Raw genomic sequence first — 24,218 nt, 5'->3', positions numbered from 1 at the left:
TCAAAACAAGATCTAGCCAATGTCCGGCCTTCTAATTAAGAACACACCTGCTACGCATCTGACGTCTGTCAGCGCTGAGAGAAGAGTAAGCATGGAGCGTTTTGCAGTGGTTGCTACTACGTTTTTTCCAGAAATTTCCAAATTCCCAAATTTACAATCACATCACTACAAGCAAGTTTCTCAGATTCAAAACTGTAGTTAATTAAGAGTGCAACCTACAGTACACTTTTCAGGAATAAAAAGCACATAAAGGAAATAATAACAGCACCTTTTAGGTCAGAACCATTGCACAAGTATCCACGTCAGTCCAGCTAAAGACGTTGGGAAAATCCCTGCAGAAGATTTTGTCGACACTCATTATCGTTTCATTGACTAAAACACCGTAAAAGTATAGTAAATGAAAGATATTCTTACATGGTTTTAAATACCTTATAAATGATGCATAAAAAATACTTAGGAAATTTAAAGTTAATATTCACTTACAAAACTAGATATTACGTCGAGCAGGGTGAATCTCTACCATCTTTATCTCAGAAACATCAAATCAGAACCAGAGAAAAGAACAAATTTTGGCCTTTGCTTATTTACTATGTCAGTGAGACTTCTGCTGTTGCATAATTGAAGAAAGATATCAGGTTTATATTTTGTAACCTCGAGAGATACTCGTGTGTTACTAGTTGCATACATAAGGCTCTTTCTATTACGAGACTTCATACAGTTCATCACGGAGAACATTGAGTCACAAGAATTTGTGGAAGAAAAAAAATGGATATTAATGCTGTTGGAAGTATTTTAAAACATAAAATTTTCGGGAATATTCCGGATATTAATGCTGTTGCAAGTATTTTATAATTTTTTTGAAAATAGTATTCTCTCTGTAGTCAACAAATTTCTACTTCCAAACTTAGCTACTTTGAATTTCAGTCGGATGCATTTCAAAATCATGTATGTGTATCCATGAAAAAAATATCTGCAGGTTTAGTACATCCAGTTTAAGCTGTCTGGGAACTCAGTGAATTGTGCAGTCATTTTTAATTCTCAGAACTTAGAAAGTCATGTAGGGAATTACTCAACAGTTGACAGAGTGACGTTTAAAAAATTTTTTTAATACATTTATGGTATGTTATGTCATCCTTTGGGAGATCATGATGTAACAAAACAGGAAAACAACTTGTCCCGCCTGTTACCTACTCTCCTTCCCCCGTCACCAAGGCAGAATGTGATTGCCGTATAAAAGAAAATTTGAGATTTATCCATTTAATTATTTTTTTTTAAAGGAAGCCTCAGGTTTTGCGGCCCGGAAAGAAGGGGATAGAGGGTCACTTTCAGCAAGCTTGCCAAAGGGTTGCTGACACTATTTTACTTTTCTGTAAAAGAAAACTATTGAGATGGCTACATATCTGTCTATCTGCACTTTTTCTGTCCACCCTCAGATCTTAAAAACTACCTAGGCTAGAGGGCTGCAAATTGGAACCTTGATCATCCACCCTCCAGTCATCAAACGGACCAAATTGCAGTCCTCTAGCCGGAGTAGTTTTTATTTTATTTAAGGTTAAAGTTAATCATGATCGTGCATTTGGCACCACTATATGTGCCAACAACACAGGCCACCGTGGCTGAAAGTTTCATGGGCCGTGGCTGAGAGTTTCATACAGCATTATAGGCTGTACAGAAAACTCGATTGCGCTGAAGAAAGTTCAGCACATTTTTTACTTGTTATAGTTTGATAAACTTAGCAGTGGCTATAGTGAAACCTTGCTGTCTAAATTTATATTTTTCTTGATAATTCATATAGTGAAATATATTTATATATATATATATATATATATATATATATATATGTGTGTGTGTGCTTAAAAAATCACAGTAGATGCATGTGACTTCAATGTATAAGCGAATCCCACAGGAAAATGACAGGCAGAAATTCAGTACCAAGCGCTTTCACGTTTATTAACGCATCGTCTGCGTACAAATGAGATACAGATGAAAGGAAGGTTACAAAGTAAACAAGAAGAACAAGATGGTCAATTGTCAAAGGGTAATAAACAGAAAGATAATCCAGGATAATCTGGGATCAAGTAGTCACAAACTAAAACATAGGCCTAACCACAAGAGATACGAAAGTTTAGGCATACAAAATCCAAAAGCATGAATAAAATTAAATAGCAGATGGTTAATTGCCAAGGGGTAATAAACAAAAGGGTAACCCAGGAAAATCCGGGACCACGGGGTCACAAACTAGAACCTAATAACATAAGAGATGTGGAATCTTACCCATTCAAATTGCAGAAACATGTATAAAACTGAATACTAATTTTGCTTATATTTATCAACAACTTTTTTTATTATGAAGGCATCAGGTTTAAACAAACCAAGACTTAAATTTAGAACACTTTCATTACTTGACTTGATAAAAGAAGATTCGATGATATTCCTTTTAACAGTGCCGTTGCACGGGACTAAAGATCTTGCTTCATGTGCATCCACTGTGATTTTTTAAGCATAATGGAAACCACTCGCAACTTCTACACCTTTGTGAATTTTCCGAGCTCACCCATGCAATTTCATAGAAAGTTAAGTCGAAGTTTCAGCTTGTGAGATTTGGTAAGGGTATTGCAGAAAGACATCACGAACAGAATGAGGCTCGGAAAATTCACAGAAAAGGTGTAGAAGTTGCAAGTGGTTTCCATTATGCTTAAAAAATCACAGTAGATGCACTTGAAGCAAGATCTTTAGTCCCGTGCAACGACATATTTAAAAGGAATATAATCGAATCTTGTTTTATCAAGTCAGGTAATGAAAATGTTCTAAATTTAAGTCTTAGTTTGTTTAAACTTGATGCCTTTATAATTAAAGAAGTTGTTAATAAATATAAGCAAAATTAGTATTCAGTTTTATACATGTTTCTGCAATTTGAATGGGTTAGATTCCGCATCTCTTAAGTATTTGGTTCTAGTTTGTGACCGTGTGATCCCGGATTTTCCTGGGTTACCCTTTTGTTTGTTACCCCTTGGCAGTTAACCATCTGGTATTCAGTTTTATTCATGCTTTTGGATTTTGTATGACTAAACTTTCGTATCTCTTGTAGTTAGGTGTATGTTTTAGTTTGTGACTACTTGATCCCGGATTATCCTGGATTATCTTTCTGTTTATTACCCTTTGACAATTGACCATCTGTTAGTCTTGTTCTTTTTGTTTACTTTGTAACCCTCCTTTCACCCGTGTCTCATTTGTGCCCAGACGATGCGTTAATGAACATGAAAGCGTTAGGTACCGAACTTCTGCCTGTCATTTTCCTGTGGATTCGCTTATATATATATATATATATATATATATATATATATATATATATATATATATATATATATATATATATATATATATATATATATATATATAAATCCACGTCGGAAGGTGAGTGACAACCAGGACTTTAAGCAAGCACTTTCGTAGTTTATTCTACATTTTCAAGTTCACACTGAATACAAAAAAAGTTGACAGAGCCTTATATACAAAAACAAAAGGTGGGGGACGGGGTTACAGTTTGTTAATCTGGGCAGCATGTTCCTTAAACAAAAATGACAGGGACAAAAGATCAAGGGATAATCCAGGGTGGAGATTAACATTCCTGGTGGAAGTAGCTTCAATAAACATAGTCTCTAGCAAATTCCTATTCCAATGGTTGTTGACCTTGTAGATTATCGCTGACTTATCCTAGTTCATTGTATGGCCTGTCTTAAGCCAATGATTCGCAATGCCATTATTTGATAAGCCTCTTGAAATGGCATATTTGTGTTGGGAGCTTCATACTTTTAGTCCTTGTGATGTTTGACCAATATAAATCTTATATTACATTCTTTGCAAGGAATACTGTATACAATATTTTTTGAATTGGGTGGGCTATTCTTAATTAGTTTATTTCTCAAAATATTATTATATTTAAAAACTAAGTTAATATCAATAATTTTTAAAATGGACACTGCAGGAATGAAATTAAGATGAAATGGTAAACACAGAATATTCGTAAGTTCGTTGTTAACACTGATTGGATTGTAATGTCTTTTTTGCTTTGTTTTTACAAAGTTCTAAAAAATATGGAGGGTAACATAATGAATCTCCTACTTTATCAATAATTTTAAACTCCTCTTCCAAAAATTCGGGACTACAGATTCTAAGAGCTCTAAGATACATACTGGAAAATGTTGACACCTTGATTTGTTTACAGGTTTAGAGTAAAAATGAATATATGACAAATTATTCATGGATTTCCTATATACTTTAAAACAAAAATTGGTGTTATTTCTAATAACTAAGACATCCAAAAATGGTATACAATTATTTTCTTCATATTCTGTTGTGAATTTTATGGATGGTACAAGATTGTTAATTGTTTGCAAGAAATCAGGAATGTTTACATTTTGGTTTGCTCTACAAAAACAATCATCTACATATCTAACCCAAAACACCTTAGAGAATAAATTTCTTGGAATAAGTCTAGACTCAAAGAACTCCATGTAAATATTAGACAAAAGTGGCGAAAGAGGGTTCCCCATAGCCATACGAAATATTTGTTCATAAAAATTACCATTGAAAGTGAATTTACAATTTTTCTTATACAAAGGGATATCAAATTAATACTGTAATAACATTGGTAGGTAATTCTAGATCGTACAAGTCCAAATGTTGTGATAAATATTGCAGTAAGTCATCAATACGAACTTTAGTAAGTAAAGATGTCACATCAAAACTAGTTAATTTGTCTGTACTGGACAATTCAATATGGGAAAGTCTGTCACAGAAATCAACTGAGTTTTGTAAATGGGAATTTGAAATAGTACCCAGGATAGGTGATAGTAATTTTACTAGATATTTAGAAAGTTTATAACTAATAGAACCGGTGGAACTGATAATGGGCCGAATAGGAAAATCTCTTTTATGGGTTTTGATTAATCCGTACATGTAAAGTAAGACTGGGCCAATCGTTAATACTTTCTCTTTTATTGAATTTTTGGAAGAGGAGTTTAAAATTATTGATGAAATAAGAGATTAATTATGTTACCCTCCATATTTTTTAGAACTTTGTAAAAATAAAGCAAAAAAAGACATATTACAATCCAACCAGCGTTAACAATGAACTTAAGAATATTCTCTGTTTACCATTTCATCTTAATTTCATTCCTGCAGTGTCCATTTTAAAAACCATTGATATTAATTTAGTATTTAAATATAATAATATTTTGAGAAATAAACTAATTAAGAATAGCCCACCCAATTCAAACAATATTGTATACAGTATTCCTTGCAAAGAGTGTAATAAGATTTATATTAGTCAAACATCAAAAGGACTAAAAGTATGAAGCTCCCAACACAAATATGCCATTTCAAGAGGCTTATCAAATAATGGCATTGTGGATCATTGGCTTAAGACAGGCCATACAATGAACTGGGATAAGTCAGCGATAATCTACAAAGTCAACAACCATCGGAATAGGAATCTGCTAGAGACTGTGTTTACTGAAGCTACTTCCACCAGGAATGTTAATCTCCACCCTGGATAAGCCCTTGATCATTTGTCCCTGTCTTTTTTGTTTAAGGAACATGCTACCCAGATTAACAAACTGCAAACCCACCCACCTCTTTTGTTTTTGTATATAAGGCTCTGTCAACTTCTTTTGTATTCAGTGTGAACTTGAAAATGTAGAATAAACTATGAAAGTACTTGTTCAAAGTCCCAGTTTTCACTCACCTTCTGATGTGGATTTTAAGATATTCTCAAGCACGTGTCCCTTCATGCTGCATTGGATTATATGCATATATATGTGTGTGTATGCATATGTGTAATCACCTACATTCACAACTTTTTATACACATAATTCCACAAATACCCCTTAACATTCAATTCACTATACCTTGTGAATAAATTACACCCAAGGGGAATTATAACTTGTAAGTGCGTCTGTCCTGGCCAGGTTTTGAACCTGGACCTATGGTTTAGATAGTGATTGACAGCTGACTTGACCGAATGGTAAATGAGAAATACTGAATGCAGCAATAAAATACATGTGGGAACAAGTGTTGAAAATGAAATATATAAGACAGTAAAAACGTGGGAAAAAATAAGAAATAACACATTTACAGACGAGGCGTTTATTTTCAAACCTAGGAAAAGGGAGAAAAAATGATGCTGGACAGCTTTCCCGAAGTTCTGAAATATGTGGCGGATTACCAGCTGTTGGTGTGGGAAACCCTGAGACCGGTCATCCTCGGAGGTCAAGTCTTAGCTTTTTTCTACTTCCTCTTGGCGGCCACGATAGGCGGGAGGCTTAAGCTGCGCAAGAAGTACATCGACTTGTTGGACCACGTTTTCAATTTCGCCAGTTTCACTCTGTCCGAGAGTCCAGAGGAGGAAGACGATGAGGATTTGGCTTCATTGGAGGAGGAGGAGGATGAGGGGTACGTGACTCAAGGCTCGTGTCTGCTGCCTTCTTAGTCTCTTCTCTTTCTCTGGGTCTGGGCTAGAAAAGGGCACAATGAAGCCCACACTAGTGATTCAAATTTCTTTCAGCTCAACATTGATTTCTGATGAATATTAGTTTTGTAAAAGCTTTACTATTAGTAAATTTTTCCTTTATAAGTTTTTCATTGTACGCCCTTTTCATGGAGTGCTATTTTGATATTGTAACGTGGGAAAATTAAAATACAAAGTGGATAATCATCAACTAGAGAAAATTTATTAACTGCTCTTAGTGTGCACACAACTTAATTGACTCATTAGAACTGTCCCCCATCTAAATGGCAAGATCTATAGAGATTGGTGCTTACTGTGCACTATCCAGTCCTATTTCGGTGGATGAGGGGGATTGAAACAGAATATACAGTAGCAATCATTACAAAGTTTTTCAAATAGCGATTGGGAGTTTTTTGCCACGAATCCAGACAGTGAAACATTTTTGTGTGATTAGGCAATTTAATTCTATAAACTGGCATCACTATTTTTTGTCTTCTACTAGGGTGGTCATATCATCAGAATCACCTTCAGCTGGTTCAGTTTCAGCAACTGGATCCTTTAGCTTTCAAGATGCTATCCCATACATTACAGCTGGGATGAGGGCCGTGGTCCAGGATTGTGTTCTCACAAGCTTTACAAAGCCTGAGCTTCATACCTGGAACATGCTCTCGAGGTAAGGATATTGAATAAAATTTGCTATCTGAACTCCTATGGCATGTTTTTAAAGTCGATGAAATTAGCTTTCTAAAATTTGCACAGCTCTACACTTTTAAGGTAGAATGCACTTTTCAATATTGTACCTGTAAAATCTTACATGATTTTAAGATAATAAGAATGCATTGTCTTCAACTTGCACACTCCTCATGTTTTGTGGATAAACAAAAAGAGCTTTTTGGAACTTATGTTATTAGGCTCATCCATAGGATGAACGGCAACATTTGTTCACATGAACCCACTGACCACAGCAACACTAAATGCACAAACAGTAGGTTTTGAAAGAAGAAAGACCTCTCTGCATCCCAGAATTATGATCTTTTTTCCTATTATTGTGACATGCCATTCATTCGTCTTCATCCATCCATTTACTCATTCATTTTACTTTGCTTTGATGTGTTATGCTTTATATCATGGGTATATTATCACCTAGTTCATTGCCTTGTACCTTCAGGTCAGTGGCTTGTTTACTACTGTTATGTCCCATAGTGCACCCCACATGGTGCAGTGTAGACATTACTTAAGGTTATTTGCAGTGTCTCTTCAGCCCTAGATGCAGCCACTTTCATTCTTTTTACTGTACCTTCATTCATATTCTCTTTCTTCTTGCTATGCACCCTCGCCTAACAATTGTTTCATAGTGCAACTCCAAGGTTTTCCTCCTGTTACACCTTTCAAGCCGTTTTACTGTCAGTTTCCCTTTGAAAGCTGAACGACCTCATAGACCCCAATGTGCGGCCTTTGGCCTAAATTCCACATTCCAGTCCATTCCACCACTGTTATGTTACTCTTAAGTGCTCATCTATTCTCAGTATTTCATTCATTTTGATCCCAAGGTTCCTGTTCTTTGACCTTCAGGGTTTTCTGTAATGTTCACAAATCATGGGGATCCTTTTGATTTTGCCATTTAATTTTTACTTAGTCATTATTTGCTGTATTATTTTATGAATTTATTTTTTCTTTTGATTGCGTGGAAGCTTACTAGAGTAAACCTTGGAATTTTTCTTGTCACTACGGGGTTTATATCCTTATTCAGTGAATTTTCCTACTTACAGGGATTTGATCTACCAGTCCACAGTAACAGTTACCTTCAGTTCTCCATTGCTGTTTCAGCTTTCACTAGTGTATATTACCTCTTGCTGTAAATGAAATAGTGGTATTTGCATTATTGTGAGTAGTTTTTACCCTAATCCTACCACAGAGTACTTTTGTGGGTTCAGAGGGTATCTCCATATCATCTTTAAATAAGGACTGCATTTGAAGTACAGTACTGTACAGTATTCTTCCTGAAGGTGCTAGTAATATTCACCTCAGAAAACATGTTCAGTTTGTTTGTGTTATCAATCATAAATCATTGGTTTCTCTACAATCAGACATGAAGTCTATAAACATTATGTATCAAAATCTGCAGTTGGTGATTCTTCTGACTCTTCCTCATCTTGTCATGCCCACTGTTTGATTCAAGACTTGAGTCTCGTCAGATGAGGCTTCCACTCCTGTATTCCTTCCTCTTCACATGGAGGGGGCTAAGAATGAAGCATGTAGGCCATCTCCAGTCTTCACCTCCTCTTATCTTCTCGTGTGATGAAGTCTTGCCTCTAGAGAAGTCTCCTTCTTGGGAGAGATATTCTTGTCTCTTCATTGCTTGCTTCCTCAGCCTCAGAATTTGTTCCTCCTATTTGTCTTCTGCCTTCTTCTTTGATTGTGCCCTACCTTCTCTTTCATTTGGAGTTCCATCACCCAGTGGACACTTTATTCTGGGCTCACCTCACAAAAGAGGATGCATTTGTGTTCTAGAACTGGTACGTGGCCATGATTGATTTATTCATTGATACATAAAGGCTCTGGCCTGTGGACTTACACTTCACCTGTGCCATTTGCTGTCTGTGCATGTGTTAAGGACTACTACCATATCAGGCCGTGACACCTTCTAAATTGCATCATCCCGACCACCACCCCTCCTTTTCCATGCACTATATGGTCTTGACTTCTTACTTGTCTTGGCTGCTCCATTTTATTCAACTGTTTTAATGTACAGTATTCATCTACTCCAGTGTTCTTGCCCATGGCTTCTGCTATATCTACAGTTCTAACAAGACATAGTCTGCCTTGCCTTCAACTTTGGTTGCTATTGCAGAGCCTCATATAGAAGTCATTACATTTCCAAATTGCCATCAGACCCTTGGTTAGCCCAGTCCCACAGCAGGCTTGAGTATGTAAGTGCTTTCAATTCCTCAGGCCCAGTCATGATGCAAGTGCCAACAAATGGAGCTCTCTTAATTTTTTCCCCACTGGACAATTGTCTCATTACTCAAGCAAGTGGGGGTCAGATCTAGCAAGGGAGAACAAATTAGCTTCTTGGAGTTATGAGCAGTCTTCCTAAGCCTCCAAGCATTAATGACCATCTTGTTGGATTGTTGCCTCAGGGTCATATCTGACAATAGCCAGAGTTTCTTAGTCATTTAGCAGTAGTGATATCTTGGGCAGAAAAAAAATCATTTGACTTCCTTCAGAGTGGTTCCTCCACTGGATATCTTCACTGACAGGTGTGAGGGGCCTCCTCATTGCATCATTGCATTGTAGACTACCATTTTACTTTTATTCACAGCAAGACCAGTGGCTTGGGCAGTGGATCCCACTCACCAGATTAAGATGGTCTAGATATTTATACTTTCCCCCTATTCAGAATGCTTTGATAGGTCCTGTTGAAGTTTTCTTCTACAAACTCCTAGATGATACTCATCACCCTGTTTTGTCTGCAACAGGAGTGGCTTACACACCCACTGAACTTCATTGCGGACAATCCAAGAGCTCTTCCCACATGGAGGAGACTCCTTAGGCAGCTCCACTACACTGCATGCTTTCAGAGTCATCCAGAGTCCCTACAGTCTCCCCCCCTCGATTTGGGACCACCTTGCTCTCCGCTTGCAATAAAAGTACAGTAGTCTTCATTGTACAGGGAGACCTAGCGGGATACACCTGTAAGAGCCCTGTCGCACCGATCGCGGTCTCTTTCGAGCACACGTGTGTTCGTCATCAGAGGGGACAAAGAGAAAAACAAGAGCATCCCGTTTTCTCTCTCTCAAGGAACGCAACTTCTACCATACAATATCTCCGTCTGTTTCTCCCTAACCATTGTTGTCGCGATTTATGTACAATCACCACTACTTGCATTGCCATGCAAGCATTCTAATCATGTACTCATAATGTTCCACCGAATCTTCTGTATCAAACTGTGTGTATGTTTTTGTTTGTGAAGACGCCAAACGTCTCGCCTTTTCACGTATATTATGCTACTGCATTGTATTCATTAATCTGTCTCGAATCTCATGCAATTGTTCATATGTGCAATCTCCTGGCCTTTCCATTGATATATGTTTTATCATTGTACGTTTATTATGTCTCTCACAATCGCCATCTGTTTGTCTGCCGACAAACACAGATGTTTGAAACATTGCCTCTGTTTTGCCCTGTCTGCATTAGATGCTACTTTGCGGCTCGCACCAGCCAATAACAACTTCGAAGATTCTGTACATTCATTTACGGGCTGCTCTAGGAGCAAGAGCCTGTGCTGGCACAAGGCCAGCTAAATCTAAAACAACATGTACATTCATTCAGTAAGGAACCACCAATAAACCAGTCAACACCCAGCCAGTATGTCACTCAATCCCGTCCTTACACACCTCCAATGGACTGAATCTTTCCAGCCCTTTTCTTCTTGTTTTTTCCATCGTACAGGTTGCAAGATTTTTTCTTTTTTTTTTCAAAATTCAATTACATATTTGCTTTGGCAGGTTATTTTAAAAGACTGTTCAGATGTTTCACAAGACGACTTCTTGCAGCTCAAAAACAGGGGACACAAGACCTGAGAACCTTTCATCTTCCCCAGCTTTCAGGCTCACCATGAAGCTCTTTGCATACTTAGAGAGAGCACTTGGCATTGTTAGGACACCATGGTTAGATTTTATTTGCTTGATATATCACCCATTAATCTCTGTGTTTTTTCATTAAGACCAGTCATTGCGATGGGCCATGTTTTGCCAGCTGAGAGGAATACAGTTTAGTCATCCTCATCTTCCTCATGGCCTTCATTCCTCAGGAGTATGGTATATATAGAGGCATGTGTTTCCTGTACTACATGACTTCAAAGCTAATGTGTTTGCTGAATGTACAGTGTTTGGTTTTATGTTATGCATTACAGATCTTTTACTTTATGAAAGCTCCTGTGGTTATGGATAATTCAACTATTTTTTTAGCTACCAGACTCTGGAAGAGGAGGTGCTACATCATTGTCTTCTCTTCTTTTCCACTGGTTCTTGTCATCAACCTCCCTCCTAAATTGTGATTCTGGTTATTTTTGGAGAAACTACTGTATATCTTGCAATAAAATAGGTTTTTTTTTTTTTTTACAAATTTGTTAATGTTAAGTTTTAGTTCCTTCCTTCTTCCCTCGCTCTTCAGATGGAAAAACTGTATGTGCATTTTGAACTTGCAGTACAGTACTCAATATGCATTCAAGGCACCTTCTTGAAAAGTGTTCCTACATGATTTCAGAGTTAGTATAATCCGGTTTTAGGAGTTTACAGTACATATCTAACTTTCTTTGTAACTAAACAGAATGAACATGCGTCAATTTTTTCCAGAATGAAACTTGTATATTTGAAAAGTTACAGTTTCAGTATAGAACCTGCTGATTGTAGGTTTTACTGAATTCATGAATCTTGTGATTTTTTTTCTGTTGATGTCAAGAATTCAGCAGTGATGTTCCTATTGACAGTAGGGAAAGTGTGCTCAACTTCAGTTTGCCACCAGTTTAGCATCTTGATAAAAATGCTAAAAGATGCTGTCATAAGCATGTTTGACATTGTGCCTTACTGCATACTGTTTATTTTTTATTAGACATAAACATGCTAAAGGATTAATCTTGAAATATATGCCATGAAATTCGAACCTTATCTTGAACTAAACCCAACATAAATTTGTACATGCATGTTGAAGTACTGTTCCTCTTTAATGTAATGTGAGTTTTTTGTTTGTAAAAAAAGAGTCAGTCTGGAAAACTTGCTGATATTGTAGCAGTGATACTTATTTACATGTTCAAGACCACAATCATAATACAGCAGAAATGCAGAGGTTAGAACTTGAAATCTACTTTTGCCAGTGAATATGAAAAACAACTATACGTTGAGGGAACAAATTAATGAAGACCTTACCCATTAAATACTTGCAGAACCATCCGTCGAAGGAACCTCAGGCAAAGTCCTTCTCTGATAGCGTTTTGGCTGGTTGGTTTCATCATAAGATGGGCTATTCTGATGCCTGTGAGGGTTTTCCTCTTCCTCATCAGCCTTCCAACCCTCATAGTCCTCTGCATCGCTGTTGGTCTACTTCCCGACTCCAAGATAAAGAAGAAGATCAATGCTCAAGTTGTCATGTGGTCATTTGATTTTGTAGCAGGATCTCTCTCCGTCGTAGCAAGGTACAGGGATTTCAGGACACGTATTTCTTACTCGCTCATCTCAAACCAGGGGGTTATTCTTAGACAATAACTGCATTCTCCCTGCTATTTTACATATTAGAATATGCAGATAAACTCTTTGAGTATATTGTGAAACTTTTTTTCCAGTTTAACAGTCACTGAAAATATGATTTTAGTATGAAATGTCTGAGATACTGTATTTTTTCAGAATATTATGTACTTCCATATTTTTTATGAAACGAAAACTGTTGAATACAGTATTAACAAATAAAGTCCTAACCTCAGCAAACTTAATTTTGTTTACAGTGTTGGGATTCAGGCCTCATTATATCCCAGGCCGTATCGCATCAGCCTTTCGTTGTTGCATGTATCATTAACCCTTTCTTATCCAGGTTAGAACCAGCATTAGTGCAAAACCTCCCATGGCAAAGTAATTGAACTTTTCTGAGAAATACAGCAGCATTTTCCCAAACACTTCATACACTTTTGTTTGTACAGAGCTCCTGCATTGAACTTTTCATGTGATAGTTTCATTTCCTCTGTTGCAATTGCCTATCCTGAGTCTGTAAACCCTGACATTAAAGTTTCCACCCTCACTTGGTCCCAAGCCCAGATATATAAGGAGAATTGATCATTGTGTTAATGCTCATACTTTGTGAAATACCAAGTGTTACCAAATTTACTTCAGATCAAAGTAGGCAAATGCAAATGGCAGTGGGTCATCATGAAACCTGAAAGAGGATAGGGTAGAAGTATGTCAAATTTACTCTGAAATTACTTGCTGGATATTCTTACCCTACCTTTCTTGCCATTTTCAGGTTCCATAATACTGAAAATCGGCCAACGCATGGCATTGCAGTAGCAAATCACACGTCCCCAATCGATACAATGGTTTTGTCTACTGACCAGTGCTATGATATGGTAAGTGCTGTATTACTCATTGGCTTTTGTAAGTGCCTTTTGTTTCTCTTCATTATACACAAATTATAGATATTTCCACCATAAACCCTTTCTCCATACTGCAGGTGGCTCCAGAAAGTGTTAACCTTCTGATTCTCAACAAATCCTTTCATATAGAGACAGAGAAAGACTGAAGTCTTTATTTTAATAGCAAACATAGTGAGTGCTTCACATATCATCTAAAATAATAACCTACAAATCTCTTGTATGTTATGTTAGGTAGATGTCTGAACTATTTTATTGATAAATCTAGTATGAAAATAATACATTTTCTCCTTTGCAGGTAGGGCAAAAGAGTAAAGGTATACTTGGAGTTTTCATGACAGCCCTCTCCAGGTCATCCTCCCACATATGGTTTGACAGGAAAGAAACCCGGGAGAGATCAAAGGTTGCTCAGATGTAAGTTTATTATTACTTCTAACAAATAATTTAACCAGAACACTGGAGGTGACTTTCCTACCTCTCATAGATTGATCTGAGGATTATGTCATTAATAAGTATATTAAATCTTATTATCTAATATACATATTCCAACTCCTTAAAAATTGAATGATTGCATAAACTGAAAGAGTTGAAGATTCTGACCAAATTTCTATTAAGGATTATTCCAATACTTGTTATACATTAGAGAATGAAAACTGGACACCATAAAATTTCTTTATTGTTCTTTAGCATTCATGGTTAGGATTGGATCATATGGCTTATTCATCCTATACTCATTGGCCCAACGGATGTGACCAGTTTGAAGATGGGATAATATTATTACAATACAATGCGACATTATCTATGGAGAGATGACATCACAATCCAACAGTTGGTTTTAATTTGTTATAATCAGATCCATTATTCCACAATGCCTGCCATTTACTCAAGATGATGGGTTTTGGGGATAGTAGGAAATCACTGACAGGAGCTAGTATATTTGATCTGGTCATAGTAATTTTAGGCATTTCTTTAAGCTTATGCCCAAATATAATGTAATAATCCTAGTGCCTTCAAGGTTGTGCTGAGCTTCTCTCAGAAGCCTCCCAGTGCTCCCACCCATTGGAAGGTTCTAGGAGTCAGGGGGCTCAGATATAAGAAAACAAAAAGACCTAGAGGCAGCAGATCAAAAGAGAATCAGAGACGCTCCATAATCTGCTATTGGCCTTTTTGTCAACTCATAAATGCCTAAGCATCACACATTGAACAACGGAAGCACCTTTAGGTGGTATATTTATATAACCAAAAGTAACCAAAATTGACTAAAGCAGATGTGCAACTGTACAGTAAGCTTCATCATCTGTATATACAGGCAGTCCCCGGTTTACGACGGTTCCGACACGACGTTCGAGGTTACGACGCTTTTCAAATATATTCATCAGAAATTATTTCCTGGCTTACGACGCATGTTCCGGGGTTTATACGCCGATCCGACGGAAGAAATATGGCCCCAAAATGGCAGAATAATCATAATTTGAAGGTTTTTTTATGTAAAACTCAATAATAATGCAGTTTACATCGTTTTCAATGCACCCAGAGCATTAAAAGTAAGGTTTTCTTATGATTTTTGACGATTTTCGACGATGTTCCGGCTTACGACGATTTTCGGTTCTGACGGCGCGCAAGAACGGAACCCCCGTCGTAAACCGGGATACAATACTTTCACCGATTCACCCGTAAAACATTTATTCATTCTGTTTATCAACTCCATAATCTAGATGAGGCATATCTTTTGTATATCTTTTAAGTTACCAGAATGCTAAAATGCCCACCTTATTGCACCTGAGAAACAGTTGTGGGTTTTGAAAGGTAGAAATAACCAAAAGTTTGACAGATAATGGAGCTCAGCAAAGTTGTTACATAAAACCAGAAAATGACTATCAAGTACAGATAGGAAGTGAAGTAACAATCAGCGGCTGAAAAAAATCATCTTTATTCTTTCTCAACAGGTTGCAGAGTCATGCACAAGACACCACAAAGCCTCCTATACTAATCTTCCCTGAGGGTATCTGTGTGAACAATACAGCCGTGCTGCAGTTCAAGAAGGGAGCATTTGAGGTTCCAAGTATATTTTGTATTGCACCAGAGGTGTTATGTCACTATTGTTGTCAGTTGTATACAAATGATTTGCTACATAAAGTAAAAAATATAAATCTCAATACCGTATGAGAGTACAGTAATCTATGTAAAGCTCCGGAAAGGACAAATATTCTTCTTCATGCTTATCCTTCCTAGTTATTCCAACTTTTTACATTTGGCAGACATTGTCATGCCTGTAGTTTTTAGTGTTTTGCTTTATCGCTGATGACCATGTCTCAGTGTTTGACTTGACAATTAGAGTTCTAATGATTAGCTACTAGAAAGTTGTAAATTTTTTAGGAGTTTTTTGTAAGTGCCCCAACCAAAGTCAAGATGAGGCCTTGTAAAAGTTTTGTAGCCTTGGAGATAATTTCATGATTGGCTATCAAAGCTGGTGCTGAACCAGATTTCAGCATAAAGCTTGCAAACTTTACAGCCTTCAGGGTCCACGATTATTAATGAATAGATACCCATTACCTAATGTAGCCAACCAAAATTTGCTGCAACTCAGGAAAAAATTTGGACAAATTTCCGTTTTTGAAATTTCTATCATTTTCAATTTCAGATTGACAGTGTAATCTACCCAGTAGCCATTCGCTTTGACCGAAGGTATGGTGATGCATTTTGGCAAGAAGATCATTTTGGTGGGCACATTTTCAATATGATGACATCATGGGCTATTGTTTGTGATGTCTGGTATCTACCACCCATGCGCAGAGCAGAAAATGAGAGTGCTGCAGCATTTGCAAATAGGTAAAATACTTTGACTCATTTTAACTGTAATTCTCCTGGCTTTTGTGATTTATTGTACCTCATCCATTATTTGCAAGATTTATAACTAAAGTTAAATATAGAAGTATTGAAATTTAGTACAGTACAGTACTTGTAAGAACTTCCCTAAACTTAATAACAAAGACTATGGATATACACTTTACTTCTGTAGTTGTCAAAGGCTGAAACTGTGTTAGACTTTTCTCTTGTATTCTTCAATTAATTATAAAAATTAATTACACATAATCAGGGAAGCATGGTCATAATACATGCTCTGTATGTTGTTTTCTTTGTTCCATTACATTAACCACTACAGAAAGTGGGCAGTATAAACTGCAGACTAATTGTAAGGAAGGAGATGTTTATATATAATTATGTACACCTGTTTTATTTTCTGTTTATGTTCCATCATTGTCCCTGCTCATACTGTAGTTCTGTTCCTTGTTCATTATAATTATGAATGGCTGACAAGTGTGCTTGGTTTATTTGACAGGACAGTAAAAATCTCCTAAAATTTTAGGTCTGCATACATTTAGTATTTCATTGAATGCTTGCCATCTTCTGTGTGACTTTTTTTTTATTGTACTGATAAATGTCATAATTTCTTATGTCTTCCTCTTAAGCATTTTATGGTTTTTTATAATGTAATCACTTGTTTTGTCTTCAAGGGGTTACCTTCCGTGGGTCTGTCAGAGCTCCATGGTGACCAAACTAATATCAAAGAATTATCTTTTAGTCAGTCTCGTGGCCAGGTATTGTGTCGTAATGGTAAACACTATAACACTAGATGGAGTATGTATTGGACTCAAAGATTAGAGGGCTTTTTCCCTTATCTTACAGCAAAGCTGTACCCAGGTTCGTTCCTTCACCAAACCTGCAAGAAGAGGAAGTGATGAATGTGCATTCACAGTCCACCATATTGTCAACAATGGACGTACACAGAGACCAAGAAGCCATTGCTTTCCGTGGTCATCTTTGAACAGATTACAGTAGTTTTATTTGTCAGTGCTCCAAAATTCAGTAATTATGGAAACACCCAAAGAAGCAAGTTAAGTGCTTAGTTTTTAAGAGGTGCAAAAAAACGAACAGAATAAGGTTACTGCTGATTTATTGAGGACACAGGCGGTTTATATAGCGGCGGACTGACGTCACGCCGAGGAATACAATAAGAACTAGGGTGACCTGAGGTCAATAACATTTGACAATAAATACAATGAACAAATAGACTTTGAGTTACACAAATGGACAGTAACTAAGTTGAATATATTCTGATACCTGAGAAAAAGAAACACATAACATACAATTTGGTGACAGGTAAATATTTACATAAATCAATTTAAATGTTTGGGTATGACTGGATCTGCGTGACCCATTATCCTAGGAGCTGCGATCCTAGGAGGGGCAAAGAAAACGGTTGCCACCACAGAAAACCCGCTTAGCGGGGACTTTACAAATACTCCCCCCCCCCAAAAGACGTGGGTAACATCTGATTAATCACCGTATCTGCTGGGGTGCTGAAGGGTGCCACAGCTACGTGAAGTGAGCGGGGGGTTGTGCTGTGCTTGGGAGCGGCTGGTTGCGAGTGTGGGCGGATGTTTCCGGGGGCGGCCGCGTGTCCTCTTTCTGTGGCGACCCAGCTGCGGAGATGACTGCTCAGGCGGAGGGTGCGGTGCGGTGACGTATGTGCCCTCCTCCAGGAGGGCGGGCTTGATGCAGTCGACCGACACCCAGTCCTTTCCGTGCAGGGCGAACCGGAAAGCCTTGTTATTCCTCTCCAGCACGCGGAAGGGCCCCCTGTAGGGCCTGGTCAGTGGTGGGAGGACGGCGTCATCCCTGATGAAGACGTGAGCAGTGGAGGACAAGCCGGGCGTCTTGAAGGCAACAGATCTGTCGGTGTATGTCTGCTTACAGGAGGCGAACTTGCCGACTATATCACAAAGCCTCTGGGCAGATGGGTTGTGGCGGTCCTCTGTGACTAGTTCACCCAGGACTACGAGAGGCTCGCCGTAGATTTTCTCAGCTGCGGACGGGTCGCCGTTGGCTCTGGGGGCAGTTCTCAGCCCGAGGACCCACGACAGCTGGTATTTCCAATCCTCAGCGGTGCAGCGGGCCATGAGGGACGCCTTTAGGGACCCGTGGAAACGCTCGACCAAGCCGTTGGCTGCGGGGTTGTAGGCGGTGGTGGTGTGATGAGCTGTGCCCAGCAGGTGTGCCAGGGGGGACCACAATTTGGACAGGAAGACAGGGCCCTTGTCGGTGGTTATGTGGTCCGGGACGCCGAACCAGCTGATCCAACTGGAGAGGAGGGCCTCGGCGCATGCACTGGCGGTGGCTTCCTGCATGGGCGTAGCTTCGGGCCATCTGGTTGAGCGGTCGACAATTGTCAGCGATTATGACTGAGCACCGGCCATTTGTTAGCAAGAAAAGCCGGGTTTTCGGTTTTCACACACAATTTAACAATCCCAAAAGTTTAAAACTAAAACATTAACTGGGACTTAAAAGTTGTAAAGTCCCCGCTAATCGGGTTTTCTGTGGTGGTGACCTGTTTTCTTTGCCTCTCCTAGGATCGCAGCTCCTAGGATAACAGGTCACGCAGATCCAGTCATACCCAGTCATTTAAATTGATTTATGTAAATATTTACCTGTCACCAAATTGTATGTTATGTGTTTCTTTTTCTCAGGTATCAGAATGTATTCAACTTAGTTATTGTCCATTTGTGTAACTCAAAGTCTATTTGTTCATTGTATTTATTGTCAAATGTTATTGACCTCAGGTCACCCTAGTCCTCATTGTATTCCTCGGCGTGACGTCAGTCCGCCACTATATAAACCGCCTGTGTCCTCAATAAATCAGCAGTAACCTTATCCTGTTTGTTTCTTTTGCACCTCTTAAAAACTAAGCACTTAACTTGCTTCTTTGGGTGTTTCCATGATTATTGAATTTTGGAGCACTGACAAATAAAACTACTGTAATCTGTTCAAAAGACGACCACGGAAAGTAATGGCTTCTTGGTCTCCATGCACGTCCATTGTTGACAATATGGTGGACTGTGCATGCACATTCATCACTTCCTCTTGCAGGTTTGGTGAAGGAAAGAACCTGGGTACAGCTTTGCTGTAAGATAAGGGAAAACAGGTCACCCTGACTCCTCTGTCTGTACAAGTGACAATACATACAGATGCCTCATTGACAGGTTGTGGAGGACAGTGGGAAGAAGACATTTGAGGACTGTCAGGTGGCAGGAAGGTGGTCAGCTACTCGGAGGAATTGTCATATCAGTTTCCTGGAGCTGATGGCTGTCTTTTTGTCTCTCAAAAAACTCAAACCTCCAGAAGAGACACCCATTTTGTTGGTTCTCGACAACATGACTGCAGTGTCCTGCATCAAGAGGTTGGGATCACGTTCACCTCCTCTTATGGTAATGCTAGCTATCCTTCGGATGGTGCAAGCAAGGAAGTGGCACTTGTCTGCAATTCATCTAACAGGGTCTCTCAGTGTAATAGCAGACTCTCTATCAAGGAAAATGACAGCCTCAACAGAGTGGATATTGGACAACCACTTTTTTCAAATAATAGCTAACATGCTTCCACAACCGGAGGTGGACCCGTTTGCCACATACGAGAATCACAAACTTCCAGTGTACTGTTTGTGTCTCCGAAATTGGTGAGTCAAGCAACAGCAAGAGGTGCCTTCCTTCAAGACTGGAGCAAATGGAGGACAATGTACCTTTTTCCTCCAATGTCCCAGATTTCGAAGGTTTTGAGCAAGCTTCTAACCTTCAAAGGAACAGCTTATTTAATAGACCCAAATTAGCCAAACAGGCATTGATTCCTATTACTCCAACAGCGGGCGAAGAGATCAATTCCACTACCATCCACTGTTCTGTCCCAGACAGTAGGAGGGAAAGTCATCTACACATCCTTTCTGAGCCGAGACCTTCTTGTGTGGATTTTTTAAATATTGTCCACCGTGAAAATTACTCACCCAACATTACTAGGTAACTAGTGCAAAAACTATGGACATCATCTGTCTGACACTACCAGTCTGCATGGAAGATATGGTTAGGTTATATCCATACTGAGAGCCCAGTTGAGATCTCTATGGAAACACTTAAATTTTCTCATACACCTTTTTGAAGACAAACTCCGTGCTGTTACAACAGTCATGATATACAAGGCAGCATAAACGGAACCCTTGCTTTATGGATTCGGTATTGACTCTAGTATAGAAATTGTCGCTTCCCTCCTGCGATCTTTTGCACTACAAAGACCCGCTCCCGAAAGGCTCCCAACTAATTGGTCCCTGAACAAGTTGCTTAGATTTCTGTCAACCCCTCAATTCAGTGGACCCAATACAGGCACAACCACAACTCACATGCTGCAAAAAGTGACCTTGGTTCATCAGGTTCCATCATCAATTACAGAGAAATGGCCTGGAAAGACTGGCAGAAGCCGAGACAACAATGGGGAAAGGGAAACAACAAAACCAGCAAAATAACATTAAAACTAGTTTATTAACATTAGGTAATGTACATATTTACAAATGAGTCAAGTTTGGTCAAAAGTAATTATGTAAATCACATCAAACATACATAGTCCACGAGTCAATAAAAAAAAAATACCATAGATGTAGCAAAATTACAGTACTTTAAATAAACATTACCACAACAGCAAAAAGTAACAAACATCATATAAAAGAGAACAACATTTAAGCTACATCAAACAATAAGCAATACAGACAGCATAAATAATAATATCAGACAATCCACGGTATAACCAACTAACCATAGTAATATAATATACAAGTATCTGAAAAATCAATAAAGCAGCACAAATAACAATAAACCAAATTATCATAAATACCAATTCACTCATAATTCATAAATATCTGTAATAATAATTCACAATCCTCCTACAGTGCAAAACTGAACATCTCCCCAGAGATGTCAAGACCACTAACAAGGGTCACAGAGGATGACCATCAAAGGTCATCGAGGATGACCATCCGACAGCTGCCGTGAAGTCGTCAAAACCGCCTCATGACGGCAAACAGGAACATCTCCACGAAACACAGACATTCACAGCAGAGTCGATGCAACAGCCAAACTGTTGTCCCAGAGGAATGCCTTCTCTCCACTGATGACTACTGTTAGCCATCAACTCATCCTCAAACTCGAATGAAGTTCACATCCTCGAGCACTGTAGGGGCCAACAGGTAACTACTACCTGCTGTTAAACACATCCATGCTGCTAAGCTGTCTGGACCCTGACTTGATGATTACCCAAACTTGACTGACGTTCTGCCGATGAAAGCAACAGACGTAAACTATAAACACAAAAAAAAAACAGGGACCACCGGAGGAGGAGTGCACCAACAACAAGGAAACAATTGTTCCATACACAAAACAAGCACTAAGCCTTACAATTAGCAGGAGCTCGTATTAGTGAACTGGGCTCTCTTAGACGGGGATGATACATGACGCAAACAGTGGGCCATCAATTATTATTGTCCCCTGGCCCATCATTCCTGGCCAAGAATGAGAATCCTTTAAGAAGGAAATCTCCTATTTTGATGAAAACTCATAGCAGACAAACATTATCCCTGGTTCAGGCACTTAAGGTTTATCTAGAGGTCCGGCAAACATCCCAGACGGTCCGATTTTCCTACACCCTAGCACAAATAAACCAATCTCTCTACAAGGGCTGAGAATAATTTTGGTGTCCCAGGCAAATGCACACTCCTTTCCTAGGTCACATGATAGTGTATTAGGAAAGCAAGTATGTCTTTGGCCTTCTTCAGAAATGTGTCTTTCAAAGAAGTTTCCGAATGTACAGGGTGGTCATCAGAGACAGTATTCTTAAAACATTATTACCACGAGCTTGAACAAATTCGACTATACTGCATATCAGTAGGTGATATGGGTAGTCCTAACCCCATAAGCGCTACAGCGGAAAAACAGGGATCTTCTTGACGGGTGGGTATGCTAACTATCGCTTGAGGAAGGTGTGGCAATACTGCAACCAAACCCAGCATGCTTAGGTAAGTCACTGTTGAACTATATCTTAAAACATAAGTTCGTGTTTAGTTTCTTGTTCTTTATTACCAAAACTTATGGGGTATTTGGAATAAAGAATGGGGTTTGAAACTTATGGTTTGACCTGGGGCCAAAAATGTTTTTTCTTTGGGCTGTTAAGAGCTTTAGACATTTTGTCACCTGTCAATTTATTTTTAAAGCTCCTTGAGGATCAAACAAGCAACTACGCTGTCAAAAAATAGGTTTTGACGTAGGAAAAACCTATTTTTGGTAGTCACTGTTGAGTCCTCAAAACCTACCCACTTTCCTGACGAAAAGGCATGGAATTTGGGTGAGGGATCTTCCTGCATTGACCAACAGAGAGTAATGGATTCTTGGCCTCCATGCCAGTCCGTTGTCAACAATATGGTGGACTGCACATGCACATTCATCACTTCCTCTTCTTGTGGGTTTGGCAAAGGAAAGAACCTGGGTACAGCTTCACTGTAAGATAAAGGAAAGAGCCCCCTTATCTTTGAGTCCATTACATACTCCATCATGTGTTATAGTGTTTATCAGTATGACACAGTACCTAGCCACGAGATCGACTAAAGAGAATTTTTTTTATAATAGTTGGGTCACCATGGAGCTCTGACAGACTCATAGAAGGTAACTCCTTGAGAAAGAAACAAGCGACTACCAAAAACAGGCCTTTCCTACGTCAAAACCTGTTTTCTTTATATTTCCTCTACAACTATGTAAAAGAAATAGGAAAGAGGAAGAAGTCTTAATAAGGATTGAAAATAAATAATAGAGCTTAAAGCAGAATTACTGATCACTAAAATCTTTTTTTCTTATTATTCAGATAAAAACTTCAAAGCAGATAAAGAGCCTTTCAGTATTTATATTCATTCATATTCCACTTTTCCTATCACCAGAGTCAGAGCCCTCATTGCTCATCGTGGTGGGTTCGTTGAGTTGGCTTGGGATGGATCTATTAAACTGGCCCAAGGGTCTACAGAAGGATGGAAGGAGAAGCAGCAGCAACTAAGGAAACGGCAACAGATTCAGTATGCAAGAAATTTAAGTCAAAGTGATGATGAAAGTGTAATTAAAGCAGCGTAATAAGAACGTATGTTATATTTCTTTCCATTCAGTATTTTGTAAAATTTTTGTAAATTGTTATTGTCTAAATATAAGTACAGTATATATACTGTGTTCTCTATTCAAATATTTGTCTTATATCATATTTATGAATTTTGTTGCTTTATAATCCTATATACAGTGCCTCACCGACTTACGGCTACACTGACTTGCGACAGATTTAATCTTACAGCGATTTTTCAGCACCGATAATAGCATTTTACAGAACCATTACAGCATTTTACAGCACTGTAACTTGATGTTGCATCAAGTTACGGCGCCGTTAATGGCAAAATTAGGCATCATGTTAATGGCACTTACAGCGATGTAACTTGATTCAACATCAAGTTATGGTAACTTGATTCAACATCAAGTTACGGTGCCATTAAAGCACCGATAATACTGTACATAGAAATCCAGATCAGATGATAGTTATCAGAGTATGGCAAGACAAAATGCCCTTTATATGAAATATATTTTGAATGGTAAGTCTGCTACCTTTTCTATGCATCAAATAAATACATCCAAAAATTATCACTATCTGGCGTAGCAAACACTTTTGTATCTG

At 38.5% G+C, this 24,218-nt stretch overlaps 1 protein-coding gene across 4 annotated transcripts in view; it reads left to right on the top strand.

Moving 5' to 3' along the window:
• Positions 1–23,718, top strand: part of LOC136851597 (glycerol-3-phosphate acyltransferase 3-like) — a 41,940-nt gene extending 18,222 nt beyond the window's left edge. For all 4 annotated transcript variants that reach the window (XM_067125920.1, XM_067125921.1, XM_067125918.1 and 1 more), the window contains exons 2-9: positions 6,164–6,453; positions 7,011–7,181; positions 12,453–12,701; positions 13,520–13,622; positions 13,945–14,060; positions 15,593–15,701; positions 16,288–16,475; positions 23,446–23,718. In XM_067125920.1, the coding sequence (XP_066982021.1) occupies positions 6,179–6,453; positions 7,011–7,181; positions 12,453–12,701; positions 13,520–13,622; positions 13,945–14,060; positions 15,593–15,701; positions 16,288–16,475; positions 23,446–23,632 (1,398 nt within the window). In that variant the 5' untranslated portion in view covers positions 6,164–6,178 and the 3' untranslated portion in view covers positions 23,633–23,718. The remainder of the gene's footprint in view (positions 1–6,163; positions 6,454–7,010; positions 7,182–12,452; positions 12,702–13,519; positions 13,623–13,944; positions 14,061–15,592; positions 15,702–16,287; positions 16,476–23,445) is intronic.
• The last annotated feature ends 500 nt before the right edge of the window (positions 23,719–24,218 follow it).

The sequence above is a fragment of the Macrobrachium rosenbergii genome, chromosome 23, assembly GCF_040412425.1.
Source record: "Macrobrachium rosenbergii isolate ZJJX-2024 chromosome 23, ASM4041242v1, whole genome shotgun sequence".
NCBI lineage: Eukaryota > Metazoa > Arthropoda > Malacostraca > Decapoda > Palaemonidae > Macrobrachium > Macrobrachium rosenbergii.
This window is presented reverse-complemented; position numbering and strand designations above follow the sequence as displayed.